This window comes from Trichechus manatus, unplaced genomic scaffold (genome assembly GCF_000243295.1).
Source record: "Trichechus manatus latirostris isolate Lorelei unplaced genomic scaffold, TriManLat1.0 scaffold00007, whole genome shotgun sequence".
Lineage (NCBI taxonomy): Eukaryota > Metazoa > Chordata > Mammalia > Sirenia > Trichechidae > Trichechus > Trichechus manatus.
In genome coordinates this window covers 31,148,801-31,176,628 of record NW_004443943.1, presented here as the reverse complement: position 1 = coordinate 31,176,628, position 27,828 = coordinate 31,148,801, and the positions used below count along the sequence as shown (strand labels likewise).

At 46.7% G+C, this 27,828-nt stretch overlaps 1 protein-coding gene across 1 annotated transcript in view; it reads right to left on the bottom strand.

Moving 5' to 3' along the window:
- Window positions 1-27,308, bottom strand: part of SORCS3 (sortilin related VPS10 domain containing receptor 3) — a 665,571-nt gene extending 638,263 nt beyond the window's left edge. The window contains exon 1 of the mRNA XM_004370120.1: window positions 26,474-27,308. Within this exon, the coding sequence (XP_004370177.1) occupies window positions 26,474-27,088 (615 nt within the window). The 5' untranslated portion in view covers window positions 27,089-27,308. The remainder of the gene's footprint in view (window positions 1-26,473) is intronic.
- Window positions 27,309-27,828: the final 520 nt, after the last annotated feature.

Below are 27,828 nucleotides of genomic sequence, written 5' to 3'. Positions count from 1 at the left end.
TAACTCACACAAAAAAGACCAGATTTACTGGCCTAAAGGAGACTGGAGAAACCCCGAGAGTATGGCCCCCAGACACCCTTTTAGCTCAGTGGTGAAGTCGCTTCCGAGGTTCACCATTCAGCCGGGGAGTGGACAGCCCCATAAAACCAAATGGGACTGATGGGGCACAGCAGTCCAGGGACAAGGACTAGAAGGCAGGGGGGACAGGAAAGCTGGTGATAGGGAACCCAAGGTTGAGTAAGGACAGTGTTGATGTGTCATGAGGTGGTTAACCACTGTCACAGGGCAACATGTGTAGTAACGGTTTAATGAGAAACTATTTTGTTCTGTAAGCCTTCAACTAAAGTGAGAATAGCAGCAAAATTGGAAGAGCGTAGTCGATGTCACTGAACTGTGCACGTAGAAATTTTTGAAATAGTGTATCATTAGCTATGTATATTTTCTCCAAAAAAAAAAAAAAGGTCGAGAAGGGAGAGGGTTGACATGTCGTGGAGTTGTTACCCAATGTCATAAAACAATATGTGTACTACTGTTTCATGAGAAACTATTTGTTCTATAAACCTTCACCTGAAGTATACTTAAAAAAAATAAAGGTCCTCCAAGGTCAAGAAGGGAGAGTGTTGACATGTCATGGGATTGTTAACCACCGTCATATAACAATGTGTGTACTAACTCTTTAATGAGAAACTATTTGTTCTGTAAACCTTCATCTAAAATACAATAAATATATACATATTTTTAAAAAGTCTATAAGAGAACATGTTTTTTAACTGTGAGAAATCCAGCTTTTTTTTTTTTTTTTTTGGGTAAAAAGAGCCACTGTTCATTTATTTTTGCAGCAGATCCTGTAGCCTGATCCATGGGCAAACGAAGCAATAAAACAGACGAGAATGTCTTCTCTCTCTTGAGGAGTTTACAGTCTGGAGAAAAAGCGGGTGGGGAATAGATAATCCATTGCCATCAAGTGGATTCCAACTCATAAGGACCCTATAGGGCAGAGGAGAACTGCCCAATAGGGTTTCCAAGGCTGTAAATCTTTACAGAAGCAGATTGCCACGTCTTTCTCTCATGGAGCAGCTAGTGGGTTCAAACCTTAAACCTTTTGGATAGCAGCCTAGCGCTTAACCACTTTGCCACCAAGGCTTCTCATGGAATATATAGAGAAGAATCGGGTTGAGGAAGGAGGGCTGGCAAGAAGATTTCAGGAAAAGGACGAGGATATGGGAGACAAATAGAGAAGGGGTGCAGGAAGACTGAGACATAAGCAGAGGAGAATGGCCAGGAAAGAAGATGATTGACGTGAGGCCCAGCAGGCCAGCTCAGGCAAGCTCAGGCAAGCTCCTTGCGTATGTAAGTGCACACCTACTAGATGCAGTTGCCATGGAGTCGATTCCAACTCATCGAGTACCTGGGTGGTGCAACCAGTTAACGGGTTTGGGTGCTAACTGAAAAGCTGGAGGTTCAAGTCCACCCAGAGGTGTCTCCAAAGAAAGGCGCGGCCATCTACTTCCCAAAAACTCAGCCATTGAAAAGCCTGTGGAGCACAGTTCTCCTCTGACACACATGGAGTCACCAATAAGTCAGAGCTGACTCCATAGCAAGTGGTTTATGGTTTACTAGATGCAGAACTAGATCTCTAATTTAATAATATGTGAACGTAAGTAGTTCGTACTCACTCCCCGGTACCTCCTCACTGCACTGTATTCATTGTCTTCATGACACCTACCACAATGTGTATTGTAACTATACACATATTTCTATTTACTAGATAATTGTCTCCAGCATCCCCACCACCCCCACACTTAACTGTAAACTGCATAAAGCCACAGACCACACACATCTTATGCCCCAAATTCCCAGCTCTGCCGTTTTCCAGCTTTGTAACCTTAGCAGGTTATTTAACCTCTCTGATCCAATAGTTTGTGGAGATTTTGTGAAAATCAATGAAAAAAATGCATATAAAATACAGGGTAGCTCTTATTAAAATTATTCAACTTCTCCCTGACAATGAGCAAAAACAGAGTCCAGGGTCCACACTCCATAAGACCTCTTCCTCTTTATCCCGGAAGAGTTTTATTCCAGCAATCCGTCATTATGGTGCTCCATTCAAGGATCCAAACAGAAAAATCCTATATTCCCAACCTAACGTGCTATTTTATTGGGATTTCATCCTCCAGGCAGTTTCAAACCTCTTCTTCTCCTCCTGCCTGATGCTATGATGCCACAATCCAGTCTCTGTGACTTGGGAATGTTTCCATGGTGACAAGCAGTGATGTCATAAAGGAGGGATTGTTATAGGGTTGAATGAAATCTGGCCCCAGATGCAGCCTTGCCTCCTTACATAAGGGGGGCCGGAGACAAGCACCGTGAGCACGTCCCAGAAAATGGGAAACCGAATCACCCAAGGGATGGCAAGCAATGATCAGAGGGAAGGAAAGTCCCAGTCCCTTCCACGCACCAGCAGCCCCATTTGGAAGAGAACAGATTCAACAGACCTCACCAAGACAAAAATCGTTTTCCGCCAAAGGAAACCAAAGGAACGAACAAGAGGCAATGACTACCGGAGACTCCGCCTTCTGGTCTAGGAAGACCCATGCAGACAGTGGCTCCATCCACCAAAGCCCAATATATCAAATATTTATTGCCTAAAAAGCCACGGACTCTTCCTTACCAGAGCGTTAGATTGTCACATGTGTCTGGTTGCTCCAAAGAGAGACCACTGTGATTTTCAACCCAGCCTGCATTTTACAGTAGCGATTCTTAACAGAAAAACAGCAGTCACCCCCAGCTTAATTCCTAGAGGAAGACAAAACAATACAGTTAAGAAAATTCCCAGAGGGGATTTGATACTAAGGAGTACTCCATAATTCTGTGTGCCATTTCTAGACTCTCTAAAGCGAGCCCCCTCTTGGGAAAGGAGGGTCCCCGACACCAGGGGAACTTGACTGGACAGCTGGAGGAAAGAGAATTTTACCTTGACAGGCAACATTCGGACATACAGAAGCATGTGTGGCAATGGAAAGGCCTGCTCAGGACGATCACTGTCCCAAGCGGGTTCTTGCTCCAACTGTCCCTTGAAACTGCAGAGTGAGTGAATGATTGTGATTACCACAATTGTAAGTGCCAAAGAATGGGTGCTTTTCAATAAAAGGTTTCCCACAGGAGGCTCTAAGAGCCCGTGCTTTAGACCGTGCACAGCCCCTCTTTCTTCCCTAGGCAGCTGGTTTTCCTTAAAGCTCTACTCCCAGAGAGGATGGTCCACAACGGTAGCTAAATATGTGTGCAGTGTGTGTGTGCTTTTATGGCTTTCATCATTATTTATGAACATACTTCAAAGGGAAGTCGTTTCCATCCAGAAAATCTGACATATCCTTTTACATACCCACACATGCATAGAGATAAGACCACTCTGCTTTCTTATTATTTCGAGAGCAGGAGGTAGTGTTTCCAGACGTCAAGACGGGCAGCCCCAAGCCATTCATCATGTAACAGACAAAAGCCAAATGGCCTTGAATGCCTCATTTGCAGACCACTCTCCAGTCCCTGAACATGCCAGAATCTCTCATGCCTCCTTACCTTGGCCCACACTGTCCCCTTGGCCAAGAATGCCCCCACCACCCCATTATCTTGAGCACGAGATCTGGGCCCAGGTCCAATGGCACCTCCTCTCTGATTTCTTCCTTAATGCCCCCAAGAAGGAGCCCCTCCCTGCTTTTACTGTGTCCTCCACCACAGTGGGTGCACCTTGAGCACAGGGGCTATTCCTTGTCCATATTTGAATACTCAGTCCTAGCACATGCCCCTAGCATTGCAATACATGCCCAGAGGAATGGTGGGATAGAAGGCAAGCTCCCTGAGCTCTGCAAATCTTCACTGCAAACTTCAACTACTCCAGAATAAAGACAATTTTTTTAAGTAAGTTTTGATGACTCAGATGACTAATTTTATGCACAAGGGTCCCTTAATGAGATCTACCAGGGGCAGTGTGGTGAAATGAGAAGCCCTGGAAATCTGGACACCCAAGGTCCAGCTCGGAGACACTGAGTACACTGTGGCTCCATCCTGAGCCTCCATGCATTCATCTATAAAAGCGGAGAAGGGTGGAGTGTGGGCTAAATGATATCTAAAGTCCTTCCGGTTCTAACATTCTCATGGAAGCAGTGTGTGGCATGTTCACATCCCAGAATAGGAGCCTGTTATACTTCAAGGCATGCTGCTGCCGTCCTGGGTAGATACTGTTCCTTTCAGTCCCACCTTAAAATCCTCCCTCCTGTTTAGCGCTCACAATGCACTCCTGCCTCGGGTTTGATGACAATTCCCCATAAAGGGTATACTGGAAAGACAAATTGAATCGCTGCCTAGTCAAGCTGTCCTTGATAATACCACATCACCCAAAGACAGTTCATCCCCTCTTCCCAAATACCTCTGAGCCGACCGCTGGCCACCCCCCCGGCAGCAGCAAGGCTCTTCCCAAGCCTCGCCTGAGCCTGAGCTGGGCTAATTCCATTATTCTGCAAACACATTTCTGTACCTGGACATCCTCTCACTCTCCTTGTTCATGACAAATGCCTGGCACAGAAATAACCTTCTGAGATGTGTTAAGGCAGGCAGCAAGCACATGCACAGAAGCCTGGGGAAGGTGAGAAGGCTAGGGAATGGTGAAGATGTTCTTCATGACAGTGCACCGGAAAAATAAAAGAAAAATGGGGGTGGGGTGCAAGGGTAAAGGGAAAAACGACTGGTTCATTCACCAGCAGCAAGCATGTGTTGAACATCTCTCCTAGTTGCTCAGCAACCAAGAAAAAGCATTTCACAGAGCAAGGGGCTAACTGGATAAATGAATTAATTAGACATTTCCGGAGTCATTGTCATAAATGACAAGAGGCTTGGGTGGCCAGTTATCTGCTAGCTAAAGTGGCTTCCCATCCCGACCTGAGCTTCAGTCCAGAAAATTTAGGGGTGAGACCCATATACCAAGGTGTCAGAGATGCTATCCTGGAGGAGAAGTTGAATTAACTTGACGTGTGAGGTCTCTTTCAACTCTAATATTTGATCAGATTTTTTCTGCAGGGCAGGGAGGGCAAGAAAAGCAGTAAATTCCCCCCTCTGGCAGTCTGAAGGTACCCGAATAACCTGCTTTCCCACACCATCCTGTGGGGTTTCCCTCTGCTGTATTTAAAGAAAATGGGTTCCCAGAAACGCTGATAAGACGGCAGTTGTTATGGAGTTTGTGTGGGAAATACGATGTTTGTTGGTAGGTGCTTTTTCCCTTGCTCTGCTTTGCTTCCTCCCATTGGCTTCCTTTAATTACAGCAGAACCCCACTGGGCGCTCTAATGATGAAGAGGCTGCTCGCTACTGTGCCTCACTTGTGGTGGAGGAGGGAGCAGGCAAGAAGCACTGCCGGTGGGAAGGGAAGAGGCAGAGGGAAAGGAAGGCAGGCAGCCCAGCTGCCAGAAGCCCGGTCTCTCAGAAGGGAAGACCACAGTCTGAGCTTCCAGTTCTGCTTCACGTGACCATTTCCTCGGATGGCCTCGGGCAAGCCACTGCACCTCTCTAAGCCTTTGCTCTCCCTTCCTTGAAGTAAGCAGAATCAGCTCTGCCACTGTTTTCAGAACGATTGATAGCATTGCTAATTACATCACTCCCTTGCTCAAAATTCGTTTAAGGGTTGCCCATTTTCTACAAAAATAAAGTCCCTCTGGGTGAGCAGCCTGGGCGATGCCTCCATAACCCGGCCCCACCTCATGCCTCCCTTTCCTGGTCACACCCCTTGGGCTTCTCAGACACACTCCGTGACTTCCCACCCCCATGCCTTTTATTCATCCTGCTTCTTGCCTGGAAACTTGAAAACAAGTACAAATATTTTGGATAGGCTTCTAGAGAAGGGCAGGATGGTTCAAGTGGAAAAAGGCCCAGGAGTTGAACACATCTTAGCCCTGGTTGGATCAGTGCTTAAGGAGCCCTGGTGGTGCGGTAGTTAAGAGCTCAGCTGCTGACCAAAAGAAAGGTCAGCAGTTCAAACTCACCAGCCACTCTGGCAGAAAGATGTGGCAGTCTGCTTCTGTAAAGATCACAGCCTCAGAAATCTTATGGGGCAGTTCTACTCTGTCCTATAGAGTCACTATGAGTCGGCATCAACTGGATGGCAACAGGGTTTTTTTTATAGTAGATCAGGGCTTAACCTCACATTCCTGGGCCTCACTCCCCTCACAGGTACCAGCTGGAGAAGCGGACTATGTGAGGCACACGGCTAAGCAGGCATCAGCTCTCAATCAGATGGGCCCACGTGGGACTTGTGGCTTAGCTACTCGCCGGGTGTGTAACCTGGGCCAGGTATCTAACCTCTCCATGCTTTTGTTTACTCATCTTTACAATGAGGCTCATAATAGTAAATACTTCACTGAGTCGCCATAAGGATTAGATGAGATAATGAACACAGAGGTTACAGTTCAATGCCTGACACCTGGTAAGAACTCACTGAACACTGTCCACTGTTTTTACAGAATTATGTAATTCTAGAATCAAATAAAAGCTGATCTCTTCTCCTCTACCTACCCATCTGTTCTGGCTTCCTCAGCCTATCCCCACTCCCAAGCTCTATAATATCCCTGATTTTTAAGACAACATAATGGACTCAACTACCTTTTATCTTTAAAAAGCATGTTCCTCTATTTCATTACCTGCTCTGCCACTTACTCACTGTACGACCTTGGCAATCTATTTAACTTCTCTTAGTCACAGTTTGGAGTCCCTGGGTGGTGCAAATGGTTAAGCACTCAACTATTAAACAAAAGGCTGGCAGTCCAAATCCATCCAGAGGTGCCTCCTAAGAAAGGCCTGACGATCTGCTTCCGAAAGGTGACAGCCTTGAAAACCCTATGGAGCACAGTTCTACTCTGCACACACGGGGTCACGATGAGTCAGAATCAACTCAACAGCAAATTTGGTTGTTTTGTTTTGTTTTGTTGGTCACAGTTTCCTCACCTGTAAAACAGGAATAATATTCCCAACTCATTAAGCTGCCGTGAGGGGCAAATGAGATGACCCATATAAAGCGCCCACCACTGGCACCTGGGACACAGCAGGCCTCAATAAACATAGATCCCGTCCCTGAAGGCTTCACTCTTGGTTCAAATATTGGTTTAATATTTCCATCCTTCTGTCTATGTGCACTTCTCTTAGATTTCCAGTACCCAGAAGACCAAGATCAAGTCTGAATTGCTCTTTGTTCAGCATCTGCCACAGTCGTGAAGCACAATTAGGAATCTGTTCATAAAGTTTTTAAAACTATTTTTTACAGGACAACATATATGGAGGATATTACATATTCCATATCACAGGATAACACAAAACTGCATGGCTCACTGCTCACTACTTTCAATGACAATGATAGCAGTGAATACAGGAGCTAACAACTCAGCTGCAGGGTGGGTTTGTTTCAGATCTCAGATATATCTAAGCAGGTCCTTCTTAGATTAAAAAGGCACTTGAGATGAAGTCACAAGTTCAAGATGGCACTGGACATGGGTAGCCATCTTGTCAACACATGCCACTGATTATGAGGGTGCCCAGGATGAGCCAGGAGCAGGATTTGGCATAAGCCATCCCTGCTTTGAAAGAACAAGTTGAGGAGTGGGGGAAGCGCATATCTCGGGATGCCAGGAGCTGTTATTATCTTTCTAAATGAAGAATATGGCACTTAGGGGAATGGGAATGTTCTCACATTTCTCAGCAGTAAATATAATTCTCTTCATTCCCAATGCCATGGGTTCTCGTAGTGGGGAGGAAAAGGAGGCAGAGAGGAAGTGCAGGAAAGGAGAAGAGGAAAGGGCTCCTACTTGCTCAGGTGCCAGAAAAGAGAATTCAGCAGTTTGGAGAAGAACAGAGCAGAGCCTTCCCTAACTCCCCCTCTTCATAACCAAAGAAAGTCCATTATATGCCTAACACAGAGATAGAAACCAGCCTTCAGTCAGAGCTCTTTGCTCACACCTTATGGGAGTTTTCTGAGGCCCAGGCATGAGTTAGCGCAGAAACAAGGCTATCTGGCCAGGAATGGCACCCACCTACGTCTGCCTACCACTCCGTGATGGCAACCTTGAAGGGCAGATAAAACAGGCAAATGGCACATGCCATGATTTCATGAATTCTCACCTACAAAACACCTCCCCAGACTGTCTCCCCAGTAGGGGTGGAAGACTTCCATTCACCATTAGGAGGTCTAATTTAAAACGCAAAACCCTCAGGAAAAGGAGTGGAAAAGACAAAAGGCTCATATCAGAGCATGTTCTCTGGGAAAGAGAAGAGTGCTGGCAGAGGGGTAGATCAGAGCCAGGAGGGGGCTGACTGCACAGCCCTGCCTCCTGTCACATTCTGGGTAGCACGCAGCAGTCAGCCAGGTCAGCCTGCCCAAGCCTGCAGCTGACACAGGCTCTGGGGAGTTTCAGATCTCCTTGTGTCCCTGGACACTCAGCCTCCACCCAAGTCTTCACCCACCTGCTGTAAGTTCACAAGAAAGAATGGGCCCTAGCCAGCTCACAAAGATTCAGCATGGGCTGTCAGAAGCAGGATAAACTCTCAGTTAACAAAACTGAAACCAATTTTTCAGGAAACCACCTTAATAGCATAAAACAAGAGGAGGAATCCCACAAGACACAGAGCTGTGCAGCATATGGAATGCAAGTGCTTTCATTTGTCTCATTCATTCTCTGAAGATGCTCACCCCAAACCTCCTGCCATCCCCACCCCCTCAAACCAAAACCAAACCCATTGTCATTGAGTCTATTCCGACTCAGAGTAGAACTGTCCCATAGGGCTTTCAAGGAGCAGCTGGTGGATTTGAACTGTCGAACTTTGGGTTAGCAGCCGAGCTCTTAACCACTGCACCATCAGGGCTCCTACCCCTCTAGGGAAACTAAAATGGGGCAGGAGCTGCAGCTCCCTGAGATTAAAGAGGAAGAAAAAGCCACTGTTCAGTCATGGCTCATCCAACTGGCCACACTACAGGATGGTCTCCCACTGTGGGGAGTCCCTGGGTAGTACAAACGGTTAATGTGCTCGGCAGTTAACAAAAAGGTTAAAGGTTCGAGTCCATCCAGAGGTACCTCGGAAGAAAGGCCTGGCAACTACTCCCAAAAATTTAGTCACTGAAAGCCCCATGGAAGACAGTTCTACTATGACACCTGGCGTCATCCACCATAGTCAGAATTGACTCAAAGCAACTGGTCTCTCTCTATGCATGGCTGTGCTCCTTCACAGAGTGCCCCTCCTCCCCCAGCCCTGGGGTAGGAAATGACAATACTGAAAGGTGCAGCTAACCCTCCTCCCTTAAAACACACACCCTCTCACAGTGGGAAAAACGGCTCATGGGAGAACCATGAGGTAGACCAAGCCAATTTTCAGGACCTCTTATTACCTAGTGACAATCTTTTCCTACCCATCTTAGAGTATCTTCTACCACAGGGCAGGCCCCTTCAGGCACAACAGCTCACTAAATCCACACAGCATCCATGCAAAATAGGGATCATAATCCGGATTTTACAAAGGAGAAGACTGGATCTCAGGGAAGTAACTTGCCCAAGGTCACAGAGCTAGTCAATGGTGGAGCTAAGATTCAAAGTCAGGTCCATCTGATCCAAGGGCAGTTCTATCATCTATGTCTCCCCACCCCCCACCACCAAGTCATCTAATTTATCCATTCTGCCCAAGGTTCCCTTCCTGGAGAAAAAGCACAAGATGCTATTAAAATCTTAACGGAATACTGAGGAGCATCAGGGTGTTGCAGAAAGAGCACTGGACTAGGAGTCAAGCGCACTGGACATCAGTCCAAGCACTTCCACTATCTGGGTGAATTTGGGTACATCACAATTTCATTTGGCCATATTTTCCACGTCTGGATAAAGATGTGGTTAGTCGTTGTGTGTTCTTTCCAGCTCTAAAATACTGTGTCTAAATTATTTATATTTTAACAGGACCCTGGAGAGGACAATGTATAATCCAAAGGAACAACTCTCTAATTATACAGTTTCTGGCGCAAAAAAAAAAAAAAGGGGCACAGAGTCCTCCTTGCTGCCCCTCAAAATCACACCACAAATGTAAGCAACTTCTCCTCTGATTTAAATACAATGAATGACATTCCTTCAACATGTCTGGTGTCTGTAAATTTATAGTTTATAACACCCTTTCAAATATATTTCATTTTGGTATTTGCAACTATTACCCAGATGAAGAAACTTGAGTCCAGATGTTTACTAACTTGGGCTACTTCACAGAGCTGGTCCAGCTATCTACCAGTTGCTGTCAAGTTGATTCCAACTCACAGAGATTTGTGTGTGTCAGAGCGGAACTGTGCTCCAGAGGTGGCACCCCGCAAGAGATGCCCCTATGCAGGAGCAGATTAACCAGTAAGCAAGGTATGCACCAGCTTATATTAAGTAAGCTACGCACGGGCTTACTTGTGTTTACTTATTAATCTGTAGTGAACAATTTTGTATGGGTTTCACATCTTTGATGTGGTGAAAAACAGGTGAAATTGTTCACTACCGATTAGTAAGTATGCACACGTAAGCTCACGCGTACCTTGCTTATTGGGTAATCCAGCCCTGCCCGTGTTATAACTTTACACTCGAATCCAGAGTCCTACTGCACCGCAAGCTAACAATCGTTAGCTATCACCATCACCATCACCCACAGCAATCTGAGTACGTAACAGACACTAATAGGTAGTTACAGAAGCAATTAATAAAGGAGGCTCATACCATTTCAACACATATACCTGAACACCTACCAACTCCATCTACAGGTAAGATCAGCTCTGCTTCAAGGCATGCACACATAACATTCATGTGTGCACACACATGACCTCCCAGCGATTTTCTCTTCCCATATCAGCTCCTGAAAAAGGCACACTGGTGGGCCCCATCTTCTCCCCAGATATGATTCTCTCAGCATCCTCCGGTCTGGGACTACAAAGGGGCTTGGCTGAGGCAGGGGGAGCATTAAGGAATTATACCTTTTCTCCACCGCCTCCTACACAGAGTGTGACAACGGTGTTTCACACAACACAATCAACTCTGCCCCCACCACTCCACTTCTTAAAAAATTCATAAGTGCACAAGAAAGAAAAGAAAACACGAAACAAAACCTGAAGAGGGAAAAGGCGATCTTGAAATGAATTCAGCTGCAGGAGCTTAGGTTCCTGCAGGCATAGTAGACATTAATAATTCAACGAAATATTACAGTAATTACTATACTCTGCAATATCACAACAGTGCACTTCAGCACAACTCCTACCAATCTCCCTGCAACTGCCATTAATAAATAAAACACATTCCCTATATTAAATTTGTTGTTTAAGAGCTAAATATTTTATCAGAACTAATATATTTTAAATAATCAGTCAAGACCATGAAAATCCCTGGCCCCACATTTCTTCCCCCCTTTGAGTGAAATTCCAACGTCACGGCTAGAGCAGAAAGTGACTTCAACTCTAAAAAGAACACACTGTCAGGGCTGGAAGGCTCCTATTGCAGGGCTGGAGGACCACTCAGCTCTAGGTCTCTGCTGGAATCGACTAGGTAGCTGGAAAGAGAGAAGGAAAAGAGGGGAAGAGCAATTCTTTTAGACCACGAATCTGGTCTACCTCATTAAGCCAACTGATACAACAGGTAAAATCAACAGAACTTAATGACAGATTACCGTTGCTTCGTCTCTCACCAGCCCTCCAGCCTGCAAGCGCTCTGCTCCAGCCACACTGGCCTTCTTTCTGTCCCTTTCAGACACCTTGCTCCCTGGTGCCACAGAAGCTGTGTACTCAGAACGCGCTGCCCTCTCCTCTACTTTTAATTGACCCTTCGCATCTCTGAGATCTCAGCTCATCTGCTCCTTCCTCTCTGCCCTCTCCAAATTCAATGTCCCTCAGGCAATCTTTGATAGTATCACGCACCTCTCCTTCAAAGCACTGCTCACTATTATCTATCCAGTTCCTGGCAGTGCCTGGAACATAGAGGGTACGCCACAGATATTTGGTGAATATTGAATATTCATGAAGTTTTAAAAGGCTACTCTAAATTTTTTTAAATACCAACCCAAACCAAACCCATTGCTGTCAAGTCGATTCCAACTCATAACCACTCTATTGGACAGAATCTCCCATAGGGATTCCAAGGCTGTAAACCTTTACAGAAGCAGACTGCCACGACTTTCTCCTGCACAGCTGGTGGGTTCAAACTGCCAACCTTTCAGTCAGCAGCTTAGCGCTTTAACCACTGTGCCACCAATTTTTGTTCAAATAAAAGGTAGCTAAAACTCTTTGGTTCAGTTCTATATTAAAGGTATCCAGATAATAATTGTCCATGGCAAATAACTCTGTAGAGTTATTTATTAATCCACCACACCAACCTGACAATTTTGTGTAAACCTGGTTGCAATTAGATCTCCTTAATAGGGTATGATTCACTAATTTCGACAGGCCAAAGGTGTCCCATCCTATGACCCTGCCTTCCCCATCCTCATCAGTCCTTGAGCAGAAGGGGAAACACATATAATCCAAAAACAGCAGATGATGCAAGCCCAGCAATAATCTAAGTACTTCAGGGAGCCAAGTGAAATGTTCTTTTTACCCTAGATTTCTATGTCCAGATGAACCATCAAGGCAATGTGAGAGCAAAATAAATTTTAGACACACCAAGAATGAAAAAAAAATATTTCCCATGCACTGGGTGACCATATGTTTTATTACCCAAGCCAGGATCTTTTGAAAGTTAAAAAGAATCTATTCACTGAATTGTACATGTAAAACAAAATGCTGAAATAGGAAATGTTTTGTTATATATATTTTTATCACAATTTTTTTTAAAAAAAAAAAACTTAATTGAGGTGATTTTGAAGGAAAAAAAGAATCTATTAATATTTGTCAGGACAGCAGGTATAAACCAGAATTTTCCCATGAACTCTCTGGAAAAAAAAAATTACTTGAGGATCTACCACAGTGGAATGAAAAACAACCCAAGAAAGACGATGACACAGAAATCAAGAAACAAGGCATTGCCCCAGAAATAGAATACACAGAAATCTCAGGATGACAGCAAAGGAAGCAGCCTAGACAAGAATCGATACAAATTAGAATATCCAATAATAATACAGTTAGAAATCTGGACTATCTGAATACTATGATAGGAAAGAAGGAGCCCTGGTGGCACAGTAGTTAAGCACTCAGCTGCTAATGAAATGGTCAGTGGTTCGAGCCCACCAGCTGCTCCGAGGGAGAAAGATGTGGCAGTTTGCTTCCACAAATATTACAGCCTTGGAAATACTATGAGGCAATTCTACTCTGTCCTACAGGGTCATTATGAGTCAGAGTCGACTTGACTACAATGGGTTTGGTTTTCGGCTTTCTGGTAGAAAAGCAGATGTTACTTCCATCTACAAGGAAAAACAAAAAGCTGTGTAAGAAAGGTATAACCCGAACTAACAGGGTAGAATTTTGAGCTACTGCCAAAATATAAGATAATCTATTTGACCTCAAAGCTCAGGACACGCCTCATTGAGTGGCACAGGTTTAGTGACACAGGATTATCTCTATTTCCAATCATGCTACTGGATTTTGTTATAGATAGTAAAAACAAGCATAATATTTTAAACATTTTTATTAGTTTGCACTCACCGTGGTCTTGATTATACTCAATGTATTTCCTAAGTGTGCTTAAATTACCACATATTTTATGCTATCTCACAAGGGTCTTGATAATATTTATCTAATCTGTGTTTTCCACACACAAGACTTCAAGCTTTTGGGGTGTCCAGTCTGTATCACATGCTTTTTGCACACTCCACATCACACAATACAGGTGCTCCCCGAATACTTTACCTTATCTGAAAGGAATAAGGCAGAGCAATCAATACAGGTCAAGTCCTGGAACAAATGTTTTTATAAAGCATCCAAATTACACTCCCATGTGAGAATTTTATTATATCAGATGTGACTTGAAATAAATTGTCCATCATGCCTGGAATAAGAATCACAGAGTTTTTAATACTGTGGTGTATGTGCTTGTGGAGGTGTTTCATTTGTACTGAGAGAAGGTAGAAGGCAGTGGGAGCTGTACGTGGTCCCAGACCTGCTGTTGAAGGAGCTCCAGCTACGTGAGGAATAAAGGAGAGGTAAGTAAACTAACACCTTGAGCTCATCTTGCCTCCTGTTCTTTTCAAAACGTTTCCATGTGTAGCTTCTTGTTACTTACCTGTGACAAAGACAGCAAATAGGCCTGTCCCCATTTTACACATAAAGAAATGATTGACCTAATATTACATCGAATTTGTGGTGAGATGGGCTTGCATCATTTTATTCAACTTTTCATTTTATAGATAAGGAAACTGAATCCCAAAAAATGCAAATAATTTGCATCACACTAAACAAATTATGGAAACCCTGGTGGCGTAGTGGGTAAGTGCTATGGCTGCTGACCAAAGGGTCGGCAGTTCAAGTCCACCAGGCACTCCTTGGAAACTATGGGGCAGTTCTACTCTGTCCTATAGGGTCGCTAGGAGTTGGAATAAACTCAACGGCAACGGGTTAAACAAATTATTGAATGAATAAATGAGTGAAACAAAGAAATTATACCAGCTAGGGATAAGACCAAATCCATGCATGCTTGAAAGAAGCATCTTCCAATTTTGTTTAAATTATAGCTCCAGATCCTCTCCTTACAAACACACCCGTTAAATTAGGAAAAAAAAACCTCTTATTCATAGACACAGAAGATACTGCACCTGGAAGATCTCCATTCCATTACACCTGAGAAGCAGGTGACTTACTAAACAGAGTTAATTAATGTGAATCAAGTACCCAGATGCAGAGATCCCAACTCCCAGGCCAACAGCCTTTCCAAAATACCCTTTCCAACCTCATTCTTCATTTAGACAGATAATGTCCCTCATTAAGTAGTATCTCAGAAAAGGAGACACCAACTGTGACCTCAGCTGTTCCCTGACAAAATCCTGACTACGTTTAAGAAAAAAGAACTCACACCCCATTCTCAGGTAGGAATTCACCTGCCAGCAGGCAGCAGTTCAAATTCTAGGGAAACTGTGTATATTATGAAGACCAAGCGCGTGCCCTGTGGTGAGGTGGGGCTCCTTAGTTCAGAAAAATGACAGTGAAAACTAATTTGGAGGTGGATTCCCCTCCCGGAAGCCCCAACACTATGTTCCTGCCACTCACTATAACCTTGGACTAAGTTCCTTTCTTTTGGAAGCTTCCAACTCAAAAAGAGCACCTTCTCAGAACCAGGGTCAGTGATCCCATCTTCCTCTCCATACCCAAGTCTTACACAGCAAGGCCCAAAGCAGGACTCTACAAGAGTACTGGAAAAATTCCTGACTTGGAAATAGCTAAGGTATCTTAATTTTAGTTCCTCCAGAAACATACCCTGAAACAAAAACTTGAACACAAGTAGTTTATTTGGGAGGAAATCACAGAAAATACTGGTAGAGAAAGAGGAATATGAGACAGGGATGGGAAGCCAAAAAAGCAAGCAAGTTACTGGGACTTAATGGCAAGAGGGAACTCTGGGAGAAGTGTAGAAAACAAGCCTCAGAGTTATTTTCCCAAAGGTCAAGGGAGCGGGGGTGTTTATCCACAAACTACCACCAGTCACTGGCTGCCATGTGCCCTTGGCACTTCAGCCTGCCCCTTGTGTGATCAAAGTAAGGTTCGGTGGCCAGAGAAAGCCCTCAGGCAAACAGTCACTGGTGCTGGCAGTTGGAAGTCAGGCCAGCATGTATGGAAATGACAAGTGCCTACTGGATGTGGGCAGGGTACCAACAGACCTGCTACACAAGGACAGACATTCAATCTATCCCATTCCTCACTCAGGCAGACAATGAGAACATTCTTAACCAATGTAATGGCGTATAATGCTAGATGCTTTATACTCATTGTCTCTAAGACTCACAACAACCCTGCAAGTTAGGTATTATCCCCATTTTACAGCCAGTGAAAGTAAAGCTCAGCAATTCACTGTTGCAGAAAAGACGTTTCAGAGTTTTAAGAGCTCTTCCAATCAACAGTTAGCTTTCAAGCTTGAACAACACTGAAAGAGCACACTTGGATAAGCAACCTTGTGCCTCTAAAGATACCTTTTTCTTCCACCACCGCCCTGAAAAACAAGTTTCTCTACATCCCCAGTTCCATGGTCTCAAAACCCTTACGGTAGACAAGTTCCCCCACCACATGTAATCACATTCCGATACGGAAGCTTAAACTACTACTTTTCTAGCCCTAAAAAATGCTCAACTCAGTAATTGTTCTCCATCTCTCACTGAGAACATATTTTACAAAAGAGAAAACTTTATTTCTCATGCAGCAGTGTGATCTTTAACTTGATTCTAATCATCTGGATGAGAAACTGCCTACCTGACCATGTTGCAGTTGTGGGGTGCTGTGGAGTCGGTTCCAACTCGTAGCCACCCCACGGAACAGAGTAAAACTGCCCTATGGGGTTTTCTAGGCTAAAGCCTTTATGGGAGCAGATTGCCAGGTCTTTTTTCCACAGAGCAGCTGGGTAGATTCGAACCATCAACTTTTTGTTTAGCAGCCGAGCTCTTAACCATTGTGTTACCAGGGCTCCTTTAGATGCCAAAAAAGGCTCTTGAGAGGACTAAGTCCAGCTTTTGAGAATGACTGAAAACTAATGAGAAGCAGCTGTCACGTCCCAGAGATGCAGGCCCTAGGCCTGGGGCACAAGAGCAGAGCAGAATGTCCCCATCTCCAAGGCACTCATTCTTTACCCAAGCAGTTTTAACTATTTAAGAAAGTATTTATTTCATTCAATTCAATAAGCATCTATTGACTGACCACCATGTACAAGAAAGTGAAGGGGACAGAAAGAGAGAAAGAGCAGAGGTGGGAGAACCAAGCCTGAGCATTACTTCAGGCTGAACATTCTTCTAGAGTCTTAGTTGCTTCATTAATGCATTGAATGACCGAGTACAGAATGGATATATTTGTGCAAAACATCCATTTGCTTTTTTTCTGCAATAAAAGGCAGAATAATCAACTGCCCAGAACTGCACTGCCCTGTTGCCAATCAATAATTTATGCACCAGTCACCAAACAACCCCTCACACAATGTACTTGCAGGCTTCCGCTTCTCTTCTCTTCTCTCTCCTTTGGAACAATTCCTCGGGCAGCTTTTTTTCTTTTTTTTTTGGGGGGGGTGGGTGGTTATTATTTCATCCTATTTATTTTCACTTCTTTTCCAAGGCAACACTCCCTCTAGTGTCTGTGTAGGGATCTCAGGTTCCATTCTTGGTACACAGGGTGCAGGCAAAAGGGAATTCAAGACTGTAACTCAATGAGTGTAGATCACTACAAAATAAGTAGTAGATTCAGCCAGTATGATAATTCTGGGAAGAGGCAACAGATATTCTGCAGACTGTTCCGACATTCCCATTTCACATCAGGCAGAAAGACAGAGCTAAGAGATCCAGAGGAAAAGCCAAGTTAGAACATCAAGGTCCATCCCATAACCTCCACGTAGATGAGTCTTTGGCACTATATGCCCTTCTTGCCAACCAGCCCAGCAGCCAAGTGCTCTCCTATTGTCTTAAAGCTGCACAATTTACCCACATCCTTCCAGAAGACTTCCATAATTAGTGGGAAGTGCGACGATGGATGCCTAAGCCAAGAGAAGCTACTCTTAGTCTTTCTGGATCCTCAACTCTCCACTCAATGAAAGCCCTAAACAAATGTTCGACTCAGTAATTGTTCTCCATCTCTCACTGGGAACAGATTTTAAAAAGAAAAAATTCATTTCTTATGCAGCAGTGTGATCTTTAACCTGATTCTAACCATCCAATTCTAACCATTTCCATTGGAAATTTTGAGTAAGAGTTTCAAGAAGCCAGGCACCCTGTCATTTACGTCTACATCTCTTTCACTGTCTACCACAGCACTACGCACAAGCTATGTATCATCAAGACTTGTCTGATTGAGAGCATGGACTATGGGGGGGGGGTGAAATAAACATCTCACTGAGAAATGGGTTCCAGCCAAAGCTTTGCTGCCAGCTCACTGGGAAACACTGGGCAAGTACCTCCTTCCTCCGTGCTTCAATGTCTCCGTCTGACAATGATGTAAAAACAACAAAACCAACTAACGTATCTTTAGGGCTTACTATATATAGGCCAGGCACTTCTTTTAAGCACTTTCCCATGTACCATATCTCATTTAATCCTTATAACAACCCAAGGTAAAAGATTATTCTCATCCCCGTTTTACAGATGAAAAAATGGCAAAGAAAGGGTAACAACTTGCCTGATGTTACACAGCTATTACGAGACTGAGCCAGGATTCGAACCCAGGCAACTTGCTCCAAAACCATGTTATCAGCCATTTACTACACAGCCTAATTCCATGTTCCTAGCGTACGTATGTTCTCCATAAATCCTGAAAAGGACTGAATTCATGATGAGAATGCTCTAGAAATACAAATTCATAAAGTCAGACTATCACTGACCCATGCTAAATAATCGCACAATCCATAAACTACTATGATCCTTGACTATACTATGTAGCTTCATTTCTCATTTTTCCTCTAAGCTAAGCTTTCTCCCAGTTTGTGCCAAGTAACAGGCTTCTAGTTAGCAACGGACACAGTTTTACTGACCAATAGCCCTGAACAGCTGCCCCAATGCACTCTGGGTTCCTCTTCTCTCTACCCACTAGAGATGATTTCCTCTGCTCCCCAGCATGGAGTTAACAGCAGAAGGCTATTTGTGCAATCCTTAAGTTCTTGGACCATTGCTTTTTCCAAATTTACTATAGCACATTTATTAGTGTACTATAAAGAATAGCATTTCCTTAAATAATTAAATCCAAACTACAATGATCAAAATAAATGAGCAAAATGTTCCTGGTGATGCAACCAAGCTTGATTCACTCACTAACTCAAATAACGAGGTGACTCACAAGAGGCCCCCATTAACAACAGTTGGTGAGATACAGCTCGTCCAACATCAACAAGCTTTTTATTTATTGCTGGCAGCCACTGAGACGGGTGGGCAGAGTAGAATGCAGCCCTGGAACTGGAAGGAGGAATCTGTGCCTAAGTCTCTCTGACTGGCCTCGTATATACCCATCCTAGGCCTTAGTCACCTTACCTATAAAATGGGCAGCATTTTCACCTGCGTGAAAGCGCTTAAGTTCTCTTAGAAGGAAAACGCTCTGTAAACCCAAGGTAAAAGAGAAAAAAAATGAGAGATGAATAGGGGGTGGTTACTGAGATAGGAAAGGACAGCAGGGGTCCAAGCTCTAGGGCGCCATGTTTCCGTCTGAGCCTCATAGTCCTCATCTCTATGCTGAATGATTTGATGAACGCAATTCCCAAGTTCACTTCTAGCCTTCACATTCTGTGAGTCTACGATGCCCCTAGTATCTCCCACAGCGATCCTCTCTCCTCTGAGCTCATAGCCTGAATCCATCACTTGACAATTAAGCCCATATCACCCCGTGGCATCTGTCTTGTTGTCATGTGTTATTTACCTTTACAGAAGAGCAATCTTACATCCAAAGCACATTGTGAGCACCTGGAGGCAAGCGCTATCTCATCCTCATTTTCCTCCCCCTCCATCACACCCCTACCAAGCCCACAGTGCCAATACACATATGCCATTCACATAAGAAACACTCAGCAAATGGTTGAATCTGATTGCTGAAGTACATAAGAAGAAGCCAGGATTATTAACTAGTCCTTATTTCTATCCTCCTACCAAGTGGGGTCTCTACCTCTCAATTTGCTTCTTAATCTTCGGTTAAAATCACATATGAAATAAACCAGGTGCATAAACTCAATGGTATTAAGAGACCCAAAAAAAACCAAACCTACTGCCGTCGAGTTGATACCGACTCATAGCAATCCTATAGTACAGAGTAGAACTGCCCCATAGGGTTTCCAAGGCTGTAAATCTTTACAGAAGCAGATTGCCACATCTTTCTCCCACAGAGCAGCTGGGGGGTTCAAATCGTCGAACCTTTGGTTAGCAGCCGAGCACTTAAACACTGCACCACCAGAGCTCTTATTAAGAGACAGTGTTAGCCTATTCATCATCTTAAGACAAAAATGATCTCCCATCCGAACTCCCACAGCTAAGGCACTGCCCTACTCTGAAAATCAATTCAGTAAGTACATACTGAGCTACGTGCCGAGCACTGCTATCTACCATGGGACACTTGTTCGAAGAGCAGGACATACATCTGGGGTGTGTGTTGTTTTATTTGAAACATTCATAAAATAATACAAGATTAAAGTCATCAAGTACTAAACTAAAGATGGCCAAATGTGTGGTGCAGTCAGTAAGTTCTATAAACAATGAGGAAATGGGGAAATAAATGCTGGCTAGAGAGTTTTCTAAAGAAGGTTTCATTCAATTTTAGAAGAGTAATCTTAACATCCAAAGCACGTTGTGAGGACCTGGAGGCAAGTGCTATCTTATCCTTGTTTTCCTCCTGCGTCCAGACAAAGAACCACTGTGTTTGAATCTTGAACTAAACCTTGAATAATAGGTACATTTCAATAAAGAAAGAAGAGTACCTAAGTGGAAGAGACCTCAAGAGCAAAGGCTTGGGGTCAAGAAGGAGCTTAGGACAACAAAAAGGCTGCCTTGGCTAAAATGAGAGAGTCAATTAGGGAACAAAGACAAAGCTGAAACTGGCTGGAGCCATATACAGGGAAGGGCCCTGAATGCCAGAAAAATGAACTGATGTTGTTGTTAGCTGTCGTTGGGTCAGTTCCAACTCATGGCAACCCTACGGACGACAGAATGAACCACTGCCCGTTCCTGCACCATCCTCACAATGGTTGCTATGCTTTAGCCCATTGTTGCAGCCACCGTGTCAATGCATCTCGTTGAGGGCTGTCTTCTTTTTCAATGACCCTCTACTCTATCAAGCATGATGTCCTTCTCCAGGGACTGATCCCTTCTGATAACACGTCCAAAGTATATGAGACGAAGTCTCGCCATCCTTGCTTCTAAGGAGTATTCTGGTTGTACTTCTTCCAAGACGGACCTGTTCGTTCTTTTGGCATTCCAGGTATATTCAATATTCTTTGCCAACACCACAATTCAAAGGCATCAATTCTTCTTCAGCCTTCCTTATTCATCGTCCAGCTTTCACATGCATATGAGGTGACTAAAAACACCACAGCTTGGGTCAGGCAGGCACACCTTAGTCCTCAAGTTGACATCTTTGCTTTTCAACACTTTAAAGAGGTCTTTTGCAGCCAATTTGCCCAATGCAATGCGTCTTTTGATTTCTTGACTGCTGCTTCCATGGGTGTTGATTGTGGATCCAAGTAAAATGAAATCCGAAAAAAGAATCCAAGAGGCCAAAGGTAAACTCAAGCTAGAATGTAGACATACTGGGTGAACTATTCCTGGTTACAGTGGCTATAAAGTTATTTAAAAAATCTGAGAAATAAACCGTCTATATCCCGGGGACAAAGATTTCCAATTCCTTTGTACTGTCTGCTCGATAACACTTAGGACTGTCTCCATTCACTCACTTTATCAAACACCATCAAGTAACAACTACCTGTAAGGGAAAGCTTCCAATCTCTACTGCCAACCAAGATGGCACACCATCCACCTTTCTCTCAGTCACCATGACATGAAGGGAAAAATCATGGTTAGCCAAATTCAGTTCACCCCACAGTATCAGTCCTGCTTACTAAAAGTGGCCCACTAGGAACTCACATACCATATCTTCCACTCCCCCATCCACAAGACCTTTTTTCTCCCAAACTTGTTGAAAAAATAACCTTTTGATATTTGTTCACTTCAAAGTAATACCCTATAAGGGAAGTGTCTCAAGCCAGTCAAGGAGCCAAAGGAAGAGAGAAAGCAAGAAATCAACAGATGAGTCAAGCCACCACACCAGGCCTCAGCTGATTTGGCCCATCTGCTCCTGGCCTTGGGTAAACCACCGGCCTTTGGCTAAATCTTCCTAGCTCCATCTCGCTGGCTTTGTCACACCCCTCTGCTCCTTAAGGGATGATTCAGGATCCACAGATCATCCAGTTCCAAAATTCTTCCAGCTACAGTAATAGGTTTGCACAGCCTGGGGGTGGGAATGGGGGGCAGGCAGTTCTCCTTCCTGCATCCTGAGCCTTCCTGCCACTGGAGCCACCAATCCCCCTTCATCCCTTAAATCCAACACAACTGGAAAAATCACTTCCCCGGCATCCTTCTTTGGCAACTACAAAACAAATCCCATCCACCGCATTTCCGGAATCATTAAGTCAGGCTTCCTAATTAAGGAGTTTGCAACTTCTGCTCACCTTAGAAATCACTGCAGGATCTAAGAAACAAATCACGCCCTGAAACACCAAGCCATCAGGGAAAACATGAGCAGATAAATAGCCTGTGTCCAGCCCCCTCCTCTCTTAGCTCTTCCCACCCCCCCGCCTGGCTGACAGTGACCAGGAGCAATTAGTGCTGTTATGTCCCGCTGCATTTCCCGGCTACATCTCAACTGAGATGGCTCCCCTTGTAATATTAATTAAAAACAGATTCTTTTTGGCAAACCCCCGAAGAATGGCTTCTGTGGCAGGCTTCTTTATTAAGCCTCTAAGACGGCAAAATGCATTAAGATATTGTGACAAGGGGCTGTGAGCAGGGACGATGAAGGCCAGGCAATCCAGCCAAGAGCTATTTGAAAAATCTGTCTGGGAGCCACAATTAGATGCTACTGTGAGTGAAATACAATTAATCTGAGCAAATCTGTCACTATCTTGCACATTAGGAGTAAATATTTTAGAACACGGTCCAGCTGAATTAGTTAAGGGTACGAAATCCTGCCTGGAAGAATCTGTGTGTTCCACCTACCAGCGAGCTCAGGGGAGCGTGATGGGGAAGAGATCTGGAATTATCAGCATCTCCCCATTTCTCATCATGAAGGTGTAGTGTTAGGCACATTAGCTGGAAACTACCTGGCAAGTCATTCCAACCAGGCACACTGCAGGGGCCGCAGCCTGCAAACTGCACTGCTGCTGCTGCTGAGGGTAAGCTGCTGCGAGGGATGGGGACCAATCTGAAAGAGGCAGCACGTTCTCACTGGAGCTCTGGGAATGGGGGTCTCCACAAAGGGTTAATCCAAGGAGGAGGGAGCATCTAGAGAAGGGCTGTGCTTTTGCAACTTTCCACTCTCCAGAGCCATTTGCCAACTCACTGAGCAAGCAGGGAGGCTTCTTCCTTCATCTGAAGGAGAACGACAAGATGATGTGTTTCTCTATCTCCCTGTAAGCCACGAGGATTGGGCTCCCTCTGGATGTTTGTGAAACACTCTCTAACCCATTAATCACCAGGATCCCAGCTGGAGACAACTGGAGAGGAAGAACAAAATCCCTCCTCCAGAGCAGATGTTCCAAGGCCAAGTTTGCACACCTCCCACCCCAAACACCTGGCAGGGCAATAATGTTCAGAGGAGGGGCCCAGACCCCATCGCCCTACTGATTCCTTCCAGCTCATGCCTGCTGCACATCTCCCACTTTGAGTTCCAAGCCATCCCACCCTAGTCTTGGAACCAAAGCGAACACCTGGCCCAAGCTATGGACAAGGATCTCCTTGTCCCCTAAACCCCCAGGCCACATGCTGGGCACATGGGATGGGGTGGAGGCCCCTTTCTTACATGTCTGTCTCCTGAAACCTGACTGTAAACTCTCCCATTTGGAATTCAATGTGTGGCTACAGGGGATGACTGAAAACTGTCCCCAAAATGGAACTCATGTCAAGTAATGAACCTTACCTACAGCACTTGGAAGGAGAGCTGGAAAAAGGCAACATGTTAAAAATGAAACTGGTGGCCTTCCAGGAGAAGGGTGAGTTTAACACTTTGGGAAACCAGATGGAAGTCTAGAAGAGGTTTTGGAAAAGAAAATGGAAGTCTTTGCATCAAAAGAGCCTGCTGCTAGGCCCCATGTTCTCTGCCTGTGGGGACATCTCCCTCTGCTTTGAAAGCAATGATGAAGGGACCTCCTGAAGTTTACCATCCCCATCATTCCTCACCTGGCTTTTATTTATAGCAGCTTCTTTTTCTGCCCATAGGAAAGAAGCAGGGGAGAAAGAAGCCGACTGGGTAATGCTGCTGAAAGTGGTTCCCAGCAACTCTCCCAGGAGTGACAGGGGTCATGCAAGTATGTTTCCCTGCCTTCCTTAAAGGGCAGCACAGATCTGACACTCACCGACGACTGTCTGCTGGTATTACCTGCAAACATGGCCAAAAGAGGCAGTCCCTCTGCGGTCCAAGAGGGAGAGACAGGATAGGGCATATGCTTGCCCTTTGCTTGGCCACCAAGACTGGCCAAGAGCAAAACTAACAACCCCCCTGGGCTGTTGGTGGATCATTTGAATCTAGTCACTAAGGACTCCAACTCCAGCTGGTCCACTTCCCAGGGCCCTTTTGGCCCTCTTCTGGCTGAAACAGATCCATTTCCCAGGGAGCACAAAGCTAGATTCGCCCCCTCATTTCCTCTACTGCACAACTGCACTCAGTGTGGACAGGAAAGGTCACGCACATTTAACTAGTATTTTCAGAAAACATTTTCTGTAAAGCCCCATCTTTAGGGGCTTTGTCAATACACAAAAAATGATCCTTAAAATAAAAGCAGAGACACAGGGAAACGCTTTACGCAGAGTGAATTTATATTGTCCAAATGTGATAGTACTAAAGCCACAGGTATGCGAGGATGTCATCCCCTCCTCCTAGGGATACATTTACACATCTGATCCACGCTCTTCCTGGGGCAAACACACGCGCGCGCGCACACACACACACACACACACACTCTCTCTCTCTCTCTCTCCCTAATTAACAAACTAAAATGAAGTTGTGATTCACAGCTCCTGCTGTCAGAAGCTCTCTCTCTCTCCCTCGGACACACACATCCGAGTCCTTTCAGTCACCCATCCCAGCAAAGGCACAGGTTGTCCACTCCTGACCCCCAGAGCTCTCTAGCCCAAGCCTGTGGGGTCTTCACCGGAGGCAGATGAAGCTGACTCCACACATCCTGGGAACCCAGCGTCTGTTACCCAGGCTGGGCTGCCTGCCGCGTTGTGTACTGTGAACCAGGAAACCTGCACTTGGGTAATGCCAGCGTGCTGAGCTCTGCGGACCCCTAGCTACCCGCCCTGCTGAGGCAAAAATTTCCCAGAGAAATCTTTCCAAAAGTCGATCATAAAGGTAAATATGGGGGGGGCGGGGAGGGGTTAGAGGGGTGGCGGGGAGGGGTGTTCCCACCAAATGAGTTTCCCAAAGCTGCCTGTACAAACATCATCATTCTCCCACTCGGGTCCAGACTGCCCAACGCCTGCTTATGCTCTGGTCCGGAAAGGCTTTTGCAAGGCTGGCTCAGTAGGCGCCGCGGGAGAAAGTGAACGGAATGTGGGAGACCGTGGAAGCCCCGCTTCCACCCAGGAGCCCGCCTCCCACCTTTCCTTGGCTTGGCTGCACAACGCTGGGTGCTGGCGAGGCGGGGGAGCCCCTTCTGGCATGCGATGCGGGCCGCTGCAGCTGCCGGAGCAGTGACGCTACCCAGAGCGGGCGCCCCAGTCCGGAGCGCCGGAGCGACCACCTCTCGGTACAGCATCATCCCCGGGAACCGGAGAGCGAGGGGAAAGAGGTGGAGAAGTGCGCAGAACGCACAAGGGCCCAACTCCACCCGAGGAGCCGTTTGTGGCACAGGACAGGGCGGCGGAGGTGCGAGTTCTATGTTCAGCGACTTAATGTGTGCTTGTGCGTGCGTGAGGGCGAGCGGTGCGGAGGAGAACTGAATTTCTCCTCATGCTTTAAACTTTTTACTGCCTCCCCTACAGCTTTCCAGAAGCTGCCTGGGCTTGAAGAGGGGCCGGGTTACCTGAAGACCAAGGTTTGGGCCAGCTTGGCCCAGCTTCCCTCCAGGGCTGGGGAACCGTGCGCCTGCAGCTGTGAGCAGCGACCTCCAGGCATGTAGGAGTCTGGGAGTCCGAGTGGCCTCAGTCCCCAGGTTCCCTCTGACGTGATGACTGGGGTGAGGGAAGCCCCGGGTTTGGCAGGAATTAGTCACTCCAGCGGCTCCTTCCCCAAATCAGTCAGCGCCCTCACCCGCGACGCCCAGCTTCTACTCCCCAACAGAAAACTCTCTCCGCAGAGTAAGGGAGAAAGTGACCACAGCTCCCTCTCCTCTCATTTGTAAGGCAACCTTGCCTCCCCTCCGCTCCAGGCGGCCCCGATCCTAGGGTCTCCAGAAAACAAACGCACACACTAACTACAACAAACTCCATGAACCTGTTAGGGGTCGGGGGGGGGCCCGACCCACCTTTTTTAAAAGTCGCGGCGCCCCCCCCCCCCCGCCTTGACCCCCGAGCAGCTACCTGCCCCCTCGCTCCCGTCCCACCATTCCCCAGGGGGCAAACAGACTGGCCGCCGGGTGAGTACTCACGCTGCTGTTGTGTCCGGACCAGTGCACCATGGCCTGGTTGTGGGCCGAATCCCCCGTCAACGCGAATGAGGTGCTGGGCAGCCGGAGCTCTTCGGCTGCTGCCCCCCGGGCCCGCGGCGCCTTCCCGTCCTCCCGGAGCCCCTTGTCCACAGTGCGGCTGGCTCTAGAACCATCGGCCGGGGCAGTGGCCCAGGCATCCCCGCTCTCCAGGGTGCTGGGGGGCTGCGCGCGGCGACTCCTCGCGCCGCCAGCCTTGCCAGGAGCGGGGATGACCTGGCCCCACCACGCGCCCGCCGCCGGCATACCCCCGGCTTTTCCCCGCTTCTCGCCGCCGCCTGGCTGGAGCAGCAGCTCTGGTCTGGGCCGGCGCCCCAGCGCGGCGCCTCTGCGCGCCGTCGCCTGCTCTTCCGACCACTGGCTCGCCACTGCCCGCGGAGCGAGAAGAGGCAGCGCCGGTGGCCATGAAGCCGGAGCCAAGGTGCGCCCTTGACCGCCCGCCGCGCCCCAAGTGATCTCGGCCCCAGCTAAGACCCACGTCGACAGGAGCAGGAGCCCTGTCCGGGCAAGGGGCGCCCCAGGCCAGCCTGCAGGGCGCTCCGTGCGCGCTACCTCCATCCCGCTGCGGCTGCCGCGGCTCCGGCTGCCGAGTGTGTGGCGCCCGCCGAGGTGCGGGTCCGGCGCTGAAAGTGTGCGCGCGTCGTTGAGCCAGAGAGCGAGTGTGTCGGGGGAGTGGGGAGGAGGCGGCGGGAAGGAGGTGGCTCCGGCTGGCTCGCCTTGGCGCTCCGCTTCAAGCTTCGCTCCTCGCGCCCGCTAGCACTCTGGCCCAGAAGGGGATTCCACTGGAAAATTAGGAAATGCCCCTTGGGCACTTCTCTCCTTAAATTTAAGAACCCCACCGAGCTTCTCCAGAAATGTTTTTAAAAGGTATGCCCAAAGATAATTAGAAAATCCTCTTTTAAAATATGAAAATCAAGCCGGATCCAGGAGAAGGAGCTGGCAACAGACCCCAATCCCGAGTCTCTCCGAAATCCAGCCTCCAACCAGCTCCCGGCGAAGAGTTGGGAGCCGCTGATCGCCGCGTTTCGGGGTTACTCTTCGGGCCTGTTGTGGGGGGGCGGAGGATGGCACACGGAGAGGGGGGCTCGGAGGACGCGGAGGAGTAAAGTGTTTTCAGCACCAACCGTTCGCGCTTCGGCGGCGAGAGTCAGCCAGGAGCCTCCTCACGGAAGGCGGCGCGCGGACGCCGAGCGCAGGGAGTAGTTACTCAGCTTGTGCTCCCCGGCCAGCCCCGCCCGGCGCCGCCAGCGGCCGGCGCCCCACCTGGTGTGGGGGCGCGGAGAGTGCGTGCGCGCGTG